General features: G+C 57.0%; 2 protein-coding genes across 2 annotated transcripts; one reads left to right on the top strand and one right to left on the bottom strand.

Moving 5' to 3' along the window:
* Positions 1–1,447: 1,447 nt before the first annotated feature.
* On the bottom strand, positions 1,448–7,404 carry HPD (4-hydroxyphenylpyruvate dioxygenase). The gene is made up of 14 exons (XM_037375472.1): positions 7,299–7,404; positions 7,039–7,065; positions 6,208–6,270; positions 5,370–5,474; positions 5,136–5,178; positions 4,963–5,045; positions 4,746–4,835; positions 4,516–4,619; positions 4,276–4,353; positions 3,951–4,113; positions 3,532–3,603; positions 2,746–2,868; positions 2,487–2,603; positions 1,448–2,326 (listed from the first exon to the last, which is right to left on the bottom strand). The coding sequence occupies exons 1-14, from the start codon at positions 7,299–7,301 to the stop codon at positions 2,216–2,218; spliced, it is 1,182 nt and encodes a 393-aa protein (XP_037231369.1). The 5' UTR covers positions 7,302–7,404; the 3' UTR covers positions 1,448–2,215.
* Positions 7,405–8,453: 1,049 nt separating this feature from the next.
* On the top strand, positions 8,454–12,479 carry PSMD9 (proteasome 26S subunit, non-ATPase 9). The gene is made up of 6 exons (XM_037375473.1): positions 8,454–8,632; positions 8,978–9,080; positions 9,921–10,114; positions 10,598–10,699; positions 11,231–11,319; positions 11,657–12,479. The coding sequence occupies exons 1-6, from the start codon at positions 8,519–8,521 to the stop codon at positions 11,682–11,684; spliced, it is 630 nt and encodes a 209-aa protein (XP_037231370.1). The 5' UTR covers positions 8,454–8,518; the 3' UTR covers positions 11,685–12,479.
* Positions 12,480–13,192: the final 713 nt, after the last annotated feature.

Here is a 13,192-nt window from a genome sequence, read left to right on the forward strand (position 1 = left end):
AAAATGGTTTGCAATAAATGAAAAAAAATAAAATATTTTTTTTAAGTTCCTTAAAAAAAACCCAAACAACTCTGCTTTGAAGATTTAGGATTTCTGCTTTTTCTTTTGTTAAGCAAATTTATAAATTTAGGGATGTTTTGTGCATATAGAATCTGTCACCAGTATGTATCTTGTTTTGAAGAAAGTGTTTTTGTTGTGGATGTGTCATGCTGTATATATTTGTTCATATTTTTGTGAATTGAATACTATGTACCATTGTATTATAGTAACTTTTATAAAGCAAACCATAAATATACTGACTTTTCTTACAGAAAAATTATGTCGTGCTTAATGTATAGCCAGGGCAGCTTTTCACTTTCAGACCTGAGCTGGGAACCGGAGAGCTCAAGGAACCAGATCCAGAAAGAACACTCCAAAGAACTGATTTTCAGCAAAGTTTACTGAAAATAGTAATTCTGGTGGGCAGAAAATGACTTGAAGCAACATTATATTGCACGAAAGAAATGCGTGAGTGATTTAAGTTTATATACTTAGCGAAAATTTTCTTCTTACTAAAAATCCTGGTAACCCTTATGAGCTGAAGAACGGCCAGGTGCTGGCGCCCCCCCCCCCCCGCCCCGGGCTGGGTGTCCGTAACCCTCCACCCTCGGTGGTGCTGCCTGGGCAGGGGGGCTGCCCTGCTCCTCCAGCCTCTGCCTTGGATTTTTTCAGAGTTCACTTATTTATTTTTTAAATTATTTTTATTTTATGGAGGCAAAAGCCCGTACCCTATGAAGCAAGGTGTTAGCGTTGCTGGTTCGGGTGATGCTGTAAGGCTGATGGGGCTAGAGGCCTTCTGCTTTATTTCTTTTATATCGGTTTATTCAAATCTGAAATGAATTCTATTACCTGTGGTTTACAGGAGGGGGGGAGCTGCTGGGGTTTGATGCGGATGAAGGCGCAGCCTGGAGCCACGAGCCCCCCACCCTCCCTGGCTGGTGGCTGCCGCTTCTGCAAACGCGGCGATGGTCGGCGCGGCTTCTCTGGGCTTGGGGAACAGAGGTACCTGGAGCAGAGCGGGATGGAGCAGCTGGTGGAGGAGGAAATGGAAGAGATGGGAAAGCCTGGGCTTCCCGGCTTAGTTCTCAGCCTGGCAGGGCTGCCGTGGGGCAGGGGGCAGCCGGGGCTCAGCCTGGTGGGCAGCCAGATGGAGCAGGGGCTTGGGCTGGTGGAAGGGCTCGTGCCCGAGGAGCCTGTCCCCAGCCAAGGGCTTGGGCTGCTTGGCCTTTGGGCAGCTGTGACGCTGGGAACGTGGGGAGCAGTGGTGCTTACAGGGGAGGCAACGTGCAACAGCGGGGGGACCCCGAGATGCTCTTCAGCAGTCGTGTGCTGAGGCCTGTGGGCCCCCCGGGGAGGGTTTGACCCGCAGGTGCAGAGGGCTCCCCGTTAACTTACCAGGCACTCAGGCTGTGACAGAAAAGGCTTTTATTGTGTTGGTGGGGAGAAAGTCCCCTTGCAAAGGACAGTGACAATACTGTGATGTCCAGAGGGGAGTTTGCACATGCAGCTGGGATCTGAGCCAAGGAGTCGCTGCCAATGCCAGCAATTGCTTCTTGAAACACGGGAGAGACGCCAACACTTCATTAATTCAGGAATTTACAGGTATTAGAGTGAGATGCGTTGCCTTGGGAAGGCTGAAATACGTAAATTTGATTGAAGTCTCATTCCATAACGTTATAGCTACCCTAAACCCATGTGTTTAAGCTCGGAAAATTCAAATTCAAGATTGAGTCTGAAAGCAATTAAAATAATATCTTACAAAATGAGATGCAGAGAGGCAAACGCCTCCATGCTTTCCTCTCACAGCTTCCCGCGTAGCTAAAATTAACAGAAAACTTTTGATAAGACTAAATTTAAGCACTCCCGGTTGTTTCTTCTGTCTTCCTCCGTAGCTTCGTGTCTGTGGCACGTGCCTTGAATCTGCCCTTTGTTACGCACTCGATGGTTTGGATCAGATTAAACTGCTTTTTTAAGAGCGTTGTTTGCTATTTCCCATGCTCCCTCTCCTAAGAAGTCACGGGAGGGCAGCGCCGGGATAGGTGTTGAGTCCTTGTGCATCTCCAACTTGGCAGCAGCATCCCTGGGTGTAGGACACTTGGGGCTGGGCTATTTACCAAAACATCGGCTGTTTGTGAATCAGCTCGTTAGGGGCAAGGGCAGCGTTTTCTGCCATCCTCTAGATGCGCTTGGTCTCCCCGTTGGGCTCCAGGACGGTCAGGTTTCCTCTTGCGTCTTGATCCATTTCTATTGCTTCAAACAAAGACTTGAAGTTCCCGGCACCGAAGCCCTGCAGAGATGACAACGTTAGGGATGGAGGGGACAGCAGGGGGGTCATCAGCCCGGAAGGAGCTGGGGAAGAGCACCCCGGAGAGCTGGCTGGGTGGGTGGTGGTGCTGGACAGCCCTGAGGTCTCAAAGCCACAATCGTTGTGAAATCTGCAAACCAACCTGGTGGTTATGCCGCTGGATGACCTCCAGGAAGACTGTGGGTCTGTCTTGAACTGGTTTGGTGAAGATCTGGAGCAAGTAGCCTTTCTCATCGAAATCCACCAGGATTTTCAGTTCCTGGAGAAATGAAACTGGGTGAGAGCTTGTAGACCCACAGAGGAGCAAGGGGATCCCTCTGTGTCATACATCCCTGCAAAACACTTTTGGGAGCCACCCAGCCCCGGGCAAACCTTTTCCCTCGCGGGCTGGTCTGACTCACCGCCAGCTTGTCAATATTCTCCTTCACTTTGATTTTGGCAGTTTTCAGCCTCTCCCGTAGCGTCTGGTAGTAGTTGGACGGCACATCCATGAACTGCATGCCCCGCTGCTTCAGGTTGTTGATCTGCAAGGCAAGGGAGACCCCGGTGTGGGCCAGGAGTGGGTTTGTGCCAGGAGGGTTCCCTGGGACGGACGGTGCCGGGGGCAGAGCCATATCTGCCCATGACACTGGCCAACCTCGCACATGGGGACCTGTCCCACCCTCTCGCTTTGGGCACCAGGAACGGGAGGGCCCAAGGTGCCCTCTCCAGACAGTGCAGAGAGTTGGCCACCATGCAAGGATGCTTCATCCCACCCTGACCCCCCCATAACTTTTGGTCTGGAGAGGAGCTCAAAACCAAGGGCTCAATAGCAGCTGGGTTCAATCCAGAGCAGCCCCCGCCCCAGGCAGAGGTGGGTGATGTGCTACGGGCTGCTCGAGCTCCCCGCCGGCCACCCGCCAAGGACAGCACGTGCCATCGGGGTCCCTGCAGACCCCAACTGCTCTAAGCTGGAGGGGTGGGCATCTCCCAGCAGCTCGCAGGCAGATCCCTTCCCATCTCACTGGGCAGTTAATCCTGGTTGTAAGTCAACCACGGTGCAAAGCTTGCTCAGCCTGCCTGTGTCCTCACGCCCCGATGGCGGGTCATAGTCCACCACCGTGCTGGGACGAGGACTGTGCCTGGTGGCCGGGGTGAAGGCACTGGGGCGGGATGAGCTGGGGCAGGGGCCGCGGGGCTGCACTCACCGCTGAGATGATGTCGGAGGTGTTCAGCGCGATGTGCTGCACTCCGGCCCCTCCATAGTAGTCAACATATTCCTACCGGGAAAAAAACGTCACCACATTGGTGTCAGTGCAGCCACAGTGTGCAAAGGGCTGGCTGCGGGCTTCAGAACAGGAAAGCAACATCAGCTCCGGGACACCACGAAATGAAAAAAAAAGACACAACTGGTGAGATCGGGGTAAACCAGCTCCATCCCAGTGGCCTCCCCAGGGCTCCACAGCCCTCAGCAGACCGAGCAGAGCCAGGGCTGCTTTCCCCCAGCCACCTCAGCACAGCACATCTGCGCTGGCATCGAGTCGCTGACCCCTTGGTCCTTCTCCTCCACCAAAGCCCTGCCCGAGGTGGTGGCAGCCCAGTGGATCACCCACCGACATCCCCTCACCTGAATCTGGGATTTCTTCTTGCCAAGCGCCGGCTCGTTGATGGGCATCTTAATGGTCTCTTCGTAGTTGGTGACCACGATGGAACGCAGGGCACTGAACTCGGTGTGCAGCTGCTTGTCATCCACCGACCAGAAGCGGTGGAACAGCAGGTTCTTCTGGTACCTGCCCAGGCCACAAAGGGCACAATCAAGTCCCCTGCTCCATCCCTGCGCTAACGAAGCTCCATCTGCCTTAACTAGCCTCAGCCACCACCGTTGGAAGCGGCAAGACCAGAGGAGCAGCGCTGCTGCTCCATCCCCCCTCCCCAGCCCTCCCCACTCTCACCACTCCGCCACTGGGACCATCTGGAGGTCAGGCTGGTTCCCCACAACGTGGTCGATGAAGTTGAGCTTGGCGCTTGGTCTGGGGGAGGAATACGGGGGTGGCTCTAAGCTGGGCTCGGAGGCTCCCCACAGTGCGGGGGGCTCCGGGTAAGGCAGCAGGGACCTGTCTGGCTCCTTGGTGGGACATTCCACTGGCATGTGGTGGCAAAGAGCTGGGCAGGACCCTCTGGAAGGTACTCACAACTTTGGCAGCAGGGGGTCCTTGAAGAGGGGCGGGTGGTACCCAGGTAGGAAGAGGCCCTTGTAGTTGAGCTTTTCTATCAAGGTGTGGGTGGTGTCACCGTACTGCGAGAGGAGGGGAAGCAGTTGCGTGGTGGCCTCGGTGTTTTGGGGATCTCCTGGGTCCATCCTGGCCCCACAGACCCCACTCAGATGTGGGGGCTCAGCCTCCACAGCCCCCCTGCCACTTACCGTCTGGATCACTGCAAACTTCACCTTCCCAAATTTGTCCTCCTCCACCCAGGGCTCCTTCACCACCACGGCTCCACGCTCCCTGGCTTTCTGGGCAGAAGGAGAGAGACCTCCCATCCTGCCGCAGCTCCCCTGGGCTGGGGGGACACATCCCAGCACCTCCCCACTCCCACTGTCATTTTGGGGCTCCGCAGGAGGGGTTGGAGGGACTGCCTACCTGCACGATGAAGTCGCAGTCCTCCACTTCGAAGGCGATGTCCTTCACCCCATCACCGTGCTTCACCAGGTGCTCCCCCATCTCTGCCCGGAGCAAGAGCGGCGCACGCATGAGCAAGGACGCTTCGCTGTGCCGCGGCCACTTCCCGCTCCATCCCCCACTGCACCACCTACCCTCATTCCCCGGGTTGAGAGCAGACGAGAGAACAAACACGATCTGGCGAGGAAGAGGAGAGTCGAAGGATGGGGACGTGGTGGTGCAGCTGCAGCCCCAGCCCGGCACAGGCACCGCAGTGGGGTTCAGCGGTGCCTGTGGGTTTCGGCAGCACCCGCGTGCCGACACCGGCTGCTCCTCCGCTGCCCCCCGCCCTGGCAGCAGCACCTCTGCGAGGTGCACCAGGCCCTTACCTTGTCCTGCCTGATGGCGTGTGACACCACCTCCCTGCTGCCCGTCTCCAGCCCCCGGTACGCCAGCTCCTCGAAGCCCAGCTTGTTGCAGTAGTAGGATGCAGCCTGCGGGCAGGTGAAACCATGATGCTGGTGGCCCCCAGTCCCACGGGGCTCCCCGCCGGCTGGGGCAGCACTGATAGCCCAAGGGGAGCAGCACCACGGTGTGTGCATGTCACGTGTGTGCAAGTCACACATGTGCGTGTGTGCCTGGGGAGCAGCTGAGCTTTCCCCCTTCCCTCTGGCAGCCTGGGAGGAGCGAGCAGAGGCATGGAAGGGCCCACATTGGGGAAAACCCCCCAAATTCAGTGGGAAGCGCTGCCTCCGGAGCCCTCCCACACACAGGTGCATGGCCATCGGCGGGCAGGGGGCTGCCACCCGGGGGAACGTTTCTGCCGCCTGTTCATCCATGAGGCTGGGCAAAGAGCAGCTCAGGTTGAAGCAGAAGGGTTTTTAGCTTGCTGGTGGCCTTTTAGCAGCCAGAGGTGGATAGCTGCTACCACAGTGGTCAGCCAGTGACCTGCAGCGTGTGCCCGGTTGCATTTTCCAGGCGCCTCCCACTCCCCGCCTGGGCAGCCACCCCTGACCTTGCGCAAGGGCCCGCAAGGCCATCGGCCAAGGACCGTGCGGTGGGCACAGGCGCCGAGCCAGAGCCAGGCTCTGGGACGCCAACACGGCCCCAACGTGGTGGGCTGCCGGGACAAACCGCCCCCCTGGCAGCCAATAACCGGAGCGTCCACCCTGTGCTGACGCGGCGGGCGCCCACCACGCCACGTGCACCACGTGCACAGGCTCTCACCTGCTTGGCATTACCGACCCAGAAGGTGATGGAGTGGAAGTGGATGAAGCGGCCTCGCAGGGGCTAAAGGGAAGGGGAAAACAAGACTGAGAGCCACCGCCGCAGCCCTTCCCGCAGCGCTGCGGGACTCTGCGGCAGGGAGAAGCGGTGGCTGCGGCCCTGTGAGCGCATCTCCTGCGGATGTGTCCGAATCAACCAGGTGAAACCCCGGCTGCTGCCCCCAAACAGCCACTTTCTAAAGTGCTTTAGAGCCGTGCTCCTGCTCCACGCCTGGAAGGTGCAAAGACTGCAAAGGCTGCAGTCCCGGTGCTCCCAGCGCTCACCATGAGCAGCCCCCGCAGCAGCTGCCCACCCACGAACCAAACTGTGTTAAACATTAATTCTCCTGCAAAACACTCTTACACAACTGCCAGGACCGGGACAAATCCCCCGTCACTGTTCCCTGCTGCCATCCAAGCCGCAGCGGCCACCACTTGGCTGTGACACCCACCCACCATTAGGGAAACGCTTTATGGGGGAAAAAGGTGGCAAATAGGCGCAGCGTTGGGTAAGAAATATTGCAATAAATGAGGATTCTGCTTAGGCGCTGGGGTCAGCTGGGAAATACCCATCATCTCCCATTTGTCGCTCCCCTCCCAAACCAGAAAGAAAAAGAAAATGAAAAAATTCCTGTTATTAACGCACGGCCTGTGTAGCCCAGCTGGACAGCGGTTTTAATTCTGATTTTACCAGGTGATCAAGGAGTAGGGAAGGAGGTGTCATTTGCACCGACACAGCTGACCCATTGCAGTGGGCAGCGGGGCAGGACCATGGCCACGGAACGGCTCTTACCTTTTCACCCTTGTCCGTGTAAGACGTCTAAATGAGAAAATGAGAAAAAGAGAGATGTTAGCGGGTCGGGAAGGTACCTCTGTGCCCTGGCAGCTCGGATCCAAAGGTCAGTGCCCAAGGAATGGCTCTTCTACACGACTTCCAGCAGAGTCACCGCAAAGCCCAAGTCCAAGCAGGGATTAAGCCCGGTAAAGCTCCCGAGATATCCTGCACTGCCGAGCCCTGGCCCGTTACATGAATCCCCACCTGCTGCCCCTCACCATTGCTGTGTCCTGGTGCCCCGGGAGCAGCAAAGGGAGCGCCAGGCCGCCGGGACGTTTAATATCACGGCGGGATGGGGGAAGCTCCTCCTCTGCCCCACCTTCTCCCACCCCCAGCCCCAAGCTGCACCCAAGCGGGTGGCTTGGCAGGGCCACGTCCTGGGTGCTTCACAGCCCTGGCTGGGCACAGCGGGTTCGGCGTGGCAGCGGTGACCCCACGTGTGCCCAAGTGTGCCAGCATGTGCCAGGACACAAGGCTCTGCGGTGTGGGAGCCACACACTCCCCCCCCCCCCCCCCCCCAAAGCCTCCCGGGCCCCACTGCGTGCTGGGACCGGGGGGGTGATGCAATGGTGGCGGCACATCACCCCCCAGCCCACCCACCTGCCCCTGGGGACGTTCACCCCATGTGGGGGGGCACATGTCCTGTTGGGGCCAGTGCCAGGGACGGTGTGCCTTGTGTGGAGCCGTCCGTGTCCAGGGGGGCCACCACGCTCACCAGTGCCGGGGCACCGGGGAGCACCGGGAGCAAGCGCGGGGGTCTGGTGGCGGGGCTGTGACCCTGCTGCCAGGCTCCCTGGGGACACGGGGGTCACGTGCCACCCCAGGCACAGGGCACAGGCTGGGGGAGCCAGCAGCAGGGACGGGGCACCCCAGCACAGTTGTATGACCCCACAGCAGTGACCTGCTCTGCCACTGTGTCACCACCAGAGCGGTGTCCTCCCACGGCACTGCCACTGGGGTGTCACCCCATGGCATCACCACCGCTGCATCACCCCATGGCACTGCCACCGCGGTGTCACCCCATGGCATCGTCATTGCTGCATCACCCCATGGCACTGCCACCGCTGTGTCACCCTATAGCACTGCATCTCCCCGTGTCATTGTCACTCCGTGCCACCCCCATGGCACTGCCACCATGGCGTCACACCACCCCATGACACCATCACTGTGTCACACTCACGGCCCCGCCCCCACAGTGTCACCCGACGACATCATGACCGTGCACCATCCCCTGTCACTGCCACCGCCGTGCCACCCCCAGGGCACTGCCCCCAGGGCGCCGCGTCACCCCATGACGTCATCACCGCTGCGTCGCCCCGTGACATCATCAGCTCTGCGCCACGTGGCGGCCCCGCCGCTGCGTCACCCCGCGGCGCTGCCCCGCCCCTCCCGGCCGCTGCGTCGCTGGTGCCCGCCGGCCCGGGCGGTGGTGGCGGCCATGGCGCAGCCGGGCGGGGGCCGCCCCGTCACCGTCAGCGACGTGCAGCAGCTGGTGCGGCGGAAGGACGAGCTGGAGGCGCAGATCAAGGCCTGCTACGAGCTGCTGGAGGGCGTCAGTGCGGGCCGGGGCCGGGGGGCTCGGGGCCGGGCTGTGGGGACGGCGGGAGGGGTGCTCAGGCCCGGGCCCGGTTAGGGCCGGGGGAGAACTCAGGCCCGGGGCCGCTGGGGGGGCTCAGGCCCGGGCCCGGGGGTCCGGGGGGGGGGGCGGTTGGGGGGGCAGGCCCGGGGCCGGGGGAGACGGAGAGAATCACAGACCCGGGACCGGGGGTCCGGGGAGGGGCTTAGGCCCAGGCCCGGGGGGGGGAGGGGCGGCTCAAGCCCGCGGGAGGGGGGGCTCAGGCCCAGGCCCGGGGGGGAGCTCAGGCCTGCAGCCCCACGGTCGCCCCTTACCCCGCAGCAAAAGGGCGTGGGGATGCACGAGCCGCTGGTGGACGCCGAGGGGTTTCCCCGTGCTGACATCGACCTCTACCAAGTGCGCACGGCCCGGCACAACGTCATCTGTGAGTGGGGGCGAGGGGGGCCTCCACTGGGGGGTACAGCAAAGTGGGGGCCCCTCTATCGGGGGGGGACATGGGGGGGCCCCTCCATCAGAGGGGGGTGGCGCGGGGGGCCCCTCCATCAGAGGACAGCTGCCCGACCGGGCTGTGGGGGCTGCCTGCGGGCTCCTGCAGCCGAATCCCCCCCTCCCAGTTGCAGCCCTGGCACCGGCCCCTTGAGCCCCCCAGGCAGGAGCGGGGGCAGGTGGGCTCCCTGCCCCGGCTGCTTTGTGGGGACGGCTTCGCTCAGTGCCGGCAGCAGCGGGGTGGGCTTGGTCAGTGAAATGCTTCTGTCCCTGTCGTGTTGCAGCGGCGCTGGAATTCTGCTGCTGCTGCTGTGGGGGTTGTGGAGTGCAGCGAAGTGCTGTGGGGTTTGCAGAACAACCTCCGAGTAAAAAAGAGCAGCTGGGCATTTATGGCATGCCAGGCTTACCCCGTGCCCTGCCTTTGGGGGTGGCTTTTGCCCCTGATGGCAGAAAGACTTGGGTGCTCAGTGATTTCTAGGCGGTTGGGGGCCTCCGAGCCCTCCGTCTTTGCATGTTTACTGCAGGTTTTGGGTGGTTTTTTCTGTCTTGCTTCTACTGATACGCATCTGTGGGGCCACGTGCACGGGGCTGGCAGCAGGACCCAGCAGATACACCAGCAGAGGTTATTACTCGGTGCAGCTGAGAGCCCTGGACACCCAAAATACTGTTCTCTGCACAGTCACAGGGCAGAGCACGTGCTGAGAAAGATCCCTTAGATATCACCCGCTCCTGCTCCCTCTGTGCTCATGGCTGCTCCCTGTGCTAATGTCACCCGCAGGTTTGCAGAATGATCACAAGGCCCTGATGAAGCAGGTGGAAGAAGCCCTTCACCAACTGCACGCCCGGGAGAAGGAGAAGCACGCCAAGGACGAGGCGGAGGCGCTGGCCGAGGCCATGAGCCAGAGCCAGAACCTGCCACAGGCTTTTGCCAAAGTGAACACGGTGACTCCAGGATCTCCTGCAAGCATCTCCGTAAGTTGGTGGGGTCTGACAGCTGGCGGGGAAGGCTTCATCTGCACCCAGAGAGAAAACATTGCAGATGGCTTTCTCTGTCTCTTAATAATAAATGGGAATAAGTTGGGGGGTTGATTAGGACGTCTTCCTCCCACCCTTTTTTTTTTTTTTGTCACGCTCAGACATGCTGTGAATAGACTAGTCACTGTACAGTGGGAGGAGTACTCCTCAGCTGTGTCATTGCACCGCACAGCTTGTACCAGGCCTCACTGACCATTCCAGCCTCAGTGTTTCTCTTCCCATAGAAGAGGGCAGAGGAATGAGCACTTACTCCTTTCTAAGGGTGTGGAGAGGGTGTAATGTAATTCAGTTGCCTGAGTGGTGAGAGGAGCAGTGTCACAGCACATCTCTCTCCCTGTGGCTGGGTGAAGGGTGATGCTCCAGTGGTACTGCCTGTCTTTGAAGAAGGCAGATGCTCATCTCTCTTCTGTCTTTGTCCAGGGACTTCAGGTGGATGATGAGATTGTGGAGTTTGGTTCTGTCAATGTAAACAACTTCCAGAACCTGCAGAACATTGCCACAGTGGTGCAGCACAGTGAAGGGGTGAGCTCATATCTGCTGCAACTGCATTCTCTTGTCTGTCTCTGTTAGCCACAGCTTTTTTTATGGAACTTATAGATCTCTGGGATCATCATTTCCACATGAGAGTGTTAGATTCAGTCTGTGCCGTTGTAGCCTTGTTCTCTCACAGCATTGAGCTAATTCTTGCTGGATAGAAGAAAGCGGTGTGTGGTCTTTGCTGTGAGCATCACATTGTCTGTTCTCCCCTGGGGACTCCCTGCAGCAGCAGGCTGTGTTGCTGTGCCACCCTTGTGGACTGGCCAAAGCAGCTGCCAAAGCCATCAAATGTGTTACAGTTGAAACACAGAGATCTCCTGGAGATATCTCCACACAAAATGCTCTCTTCTTTCAGATCTAGCTGCAGGGATGGGAGTGGGGCATGGCTGAAGAGCAGCTCGTCTCTGGGCCTGATGTTCTTCCAGTACTTCAGCAAAAGAAGGAAGACTAGGCTTGGTGATGGGCTGTTGTCATCTTTTTTCTTTTCTTTTTTTTTTTTTTTTCCCTCCCTTTCAGAGACCCCTGAGTGTGACTGTGATCCGCAGCGGCAAAAAAGTGCACGTGGGGCTGACTCCAAAGCGCTGGGCCGGGAAGGGCCTCCTGGGGTAAGCTGCTGTTGCGCTCGCTAGAACGGAGGAGGCTTTCACCCAGCTGGGAGCACACTGCCTGCAGCAGGGCCGGCTCTGCTTTGCTCTCAGTGTGTGTTGCTGCTGGCTCTGATGGCCTTCACTGGGGGGTACCAGCTGAGGGCTGGGGGCTGAGAGTTCCACACAGCAATGTGGGGAGGCGAGTTGCGTCAAACACAAGCACTGGGAGGGGGGACTCGGTGGCTAGTTTGTCCAGTGGAGGAAGGTTGTGACAGGTCTGATTCATCCCACGTCAGATCTATGCCTGTTTGAGAACTGAGATTTTAACGTTTCCTTCTACCCGCTTCTTTTTCAGCTGCAATATCATTCCCTTGCAGAGATGACTGTTGCTTGGAAAACAATAAAGCTGAAGCTCATGCCTGCTTTCTTGACCCTGATCTGGTTTGAAAACTTCTCCACGTGTTCTTGCTGAAACAAACATTTCAGAGGCCGTGATTTCTAGGTGCCAGGCTTGCCGAGTCTGAAGAGATTCTGAGAGCAGGGCCTGCCTGCATTTCAGGATTGCACTGGTTCAGGAGTCGCTTGCGGAGTTGCAAAATGTGGCTTCTCATCTCTTACACCTTGTATCAGTATGGAATGAGGCTACAGAGGGACCCAAACTTCACTTGACACAGGCTCTAAAGAGCATGAAGTACTCTTACTTGGTGATAACAGAGCGTTGCCTTTCCTCCCCCATAAAATTCCTCACCCAACATCTTGTAATACACGCTAAGAACTCCTGGAGCACTTTTTGGTGTCTGTAATAGTAGACGACAGTCAAGAAATATGCAAGTTTGATATTTTATCTCCCCCGTGTTACCGCAACTTTTGAAGTCACTAAACATGACAAAAGAATTTTTTGAATGCCTATAATTATTTTAAGTTAATGAGATAAGGAATAGGGGGTTATAATTCTACTTTGGTTTATTTTTAGTAGCTTGTATAGTCATGATAAAAGTACTCCTAATCTGCCTTCTTTTTCTCTCTTTTTTTAAATTTAAAAAATTTGTTTATTTGTGGTAGTTGGTTTTAGAGTGTATTAACTCTTTGAGGGGATTTTGGGGAGGACTTTTGTTTCGTTTCCAGTTGAACTTCAAAATACTTTCCCAGAACAATAAAACTTGAGTAGCACCTCTCCATTCTTGTAGAAGTTGTTATTTTGGGCAGTAACTGTGGGCTCAGTTGGGTGGGTTAAATGCAGATCTGCACAGACACAAAACCCCAACCTTCCAGAGCTGCAGGTAAGGTGCAAGTCCTTTGTTAGCGCTTTAGGAGCAGGTTGCAGTGTAAGTAACCTAACACATCACACATAATGAGTGATTTCATTATAATAGTTACTAACCAGACCTGAAATAGACTGAAAAAGTGGACTAAACCCCAGACTTACAAGTCACTCACCCAGGGTCTGTGTTAAACTGAGTAGGTTTACTCCTTTGATGTTTAAAGCGTTTGTGTTTCAGCATACAGGCCAAGAGAGCACAGGCTCACTGAAATGGTAAAGCTTCCAAGCAAAGCTCCTTGCTCAGTGATTCCTGCAGGCTTTGTGGCACTGCGGAGGAAGCATTAGCTGCAGCAGCCCATGGCAGTGGTCCTTGGACGAGATTGTAGCTAGATAATCCCTGTCAAACACGGTCTCACCCTGGTCTTTCAAGTAATTTTGAAAGGGCTGAAACAGGGCACTGTTCTCCATCTCTTGAGGAATAACAGAATGGGAGGTGTTTGGCGACCCTCTGTCGCACGTGCATCCTGCCTCCCTTTGCTAGAGCACTTCCGAGGCTAAGTCTGCGCTACTGAGCTTCACCAGGCGCTGTGACCTGTAGAGGAATGAAGCTGGGTTAATTAACATTGTTAA

Source organism: Falco rusticolus, chromosome 1, assembly GCF_015220075.1.
Source record: "Falco rusticolus isolate bFalRus1 chromosome 1, bFalRus1.pri, whole genome shotgun sequence".
Classification (NCBI taxonomy): domain Eukaryota; kingdom Metazoa; phylum Chordata; class Aves; order Falconiformes; family Falconidae; genus Falco; species Falco rusticolus.

Coding starts and splice junctions, on each gene's coding strand:
- HPD (XM_037375472.1), bottom strand. Junction 6,271..7,038: donor ACACGGACAAGGGTGAAAAG/GTAAGAGCCGTT, acceptor CCTTCCCTTTAG/CCCCTGCGAGGCCGCTTCAT. Junction 4,114..4,275: donor ATGGTCCCAGTGGCGGAGTG/GTGAGAGTGGGG, acceptor TGGCCTGGGCAG/GTACCAGAAGAACCTGCTGT.
- PSMD9 (XM_037375473.1), top strand. CDS start 8,519: ATGGCGCAGCCGGGCGGGGGCCGCCCCGTCACCGTCAGCGACGTGCAG. Junction 10,115..10,597: donor GATCTCCTGCAAGCATCTCC/GTAAGTTGGTGG, acceptor GTCTTTGTCCAG/GGACTTCAGGTGGATGATGA. Junction 11,320..11,656: donor GCCGGGAAGGGCCTCCTGGG/GTAAGCTGCTGT, acceptor CTTCTTTTTCAG/CTGCAATATCATTCCCTTGC.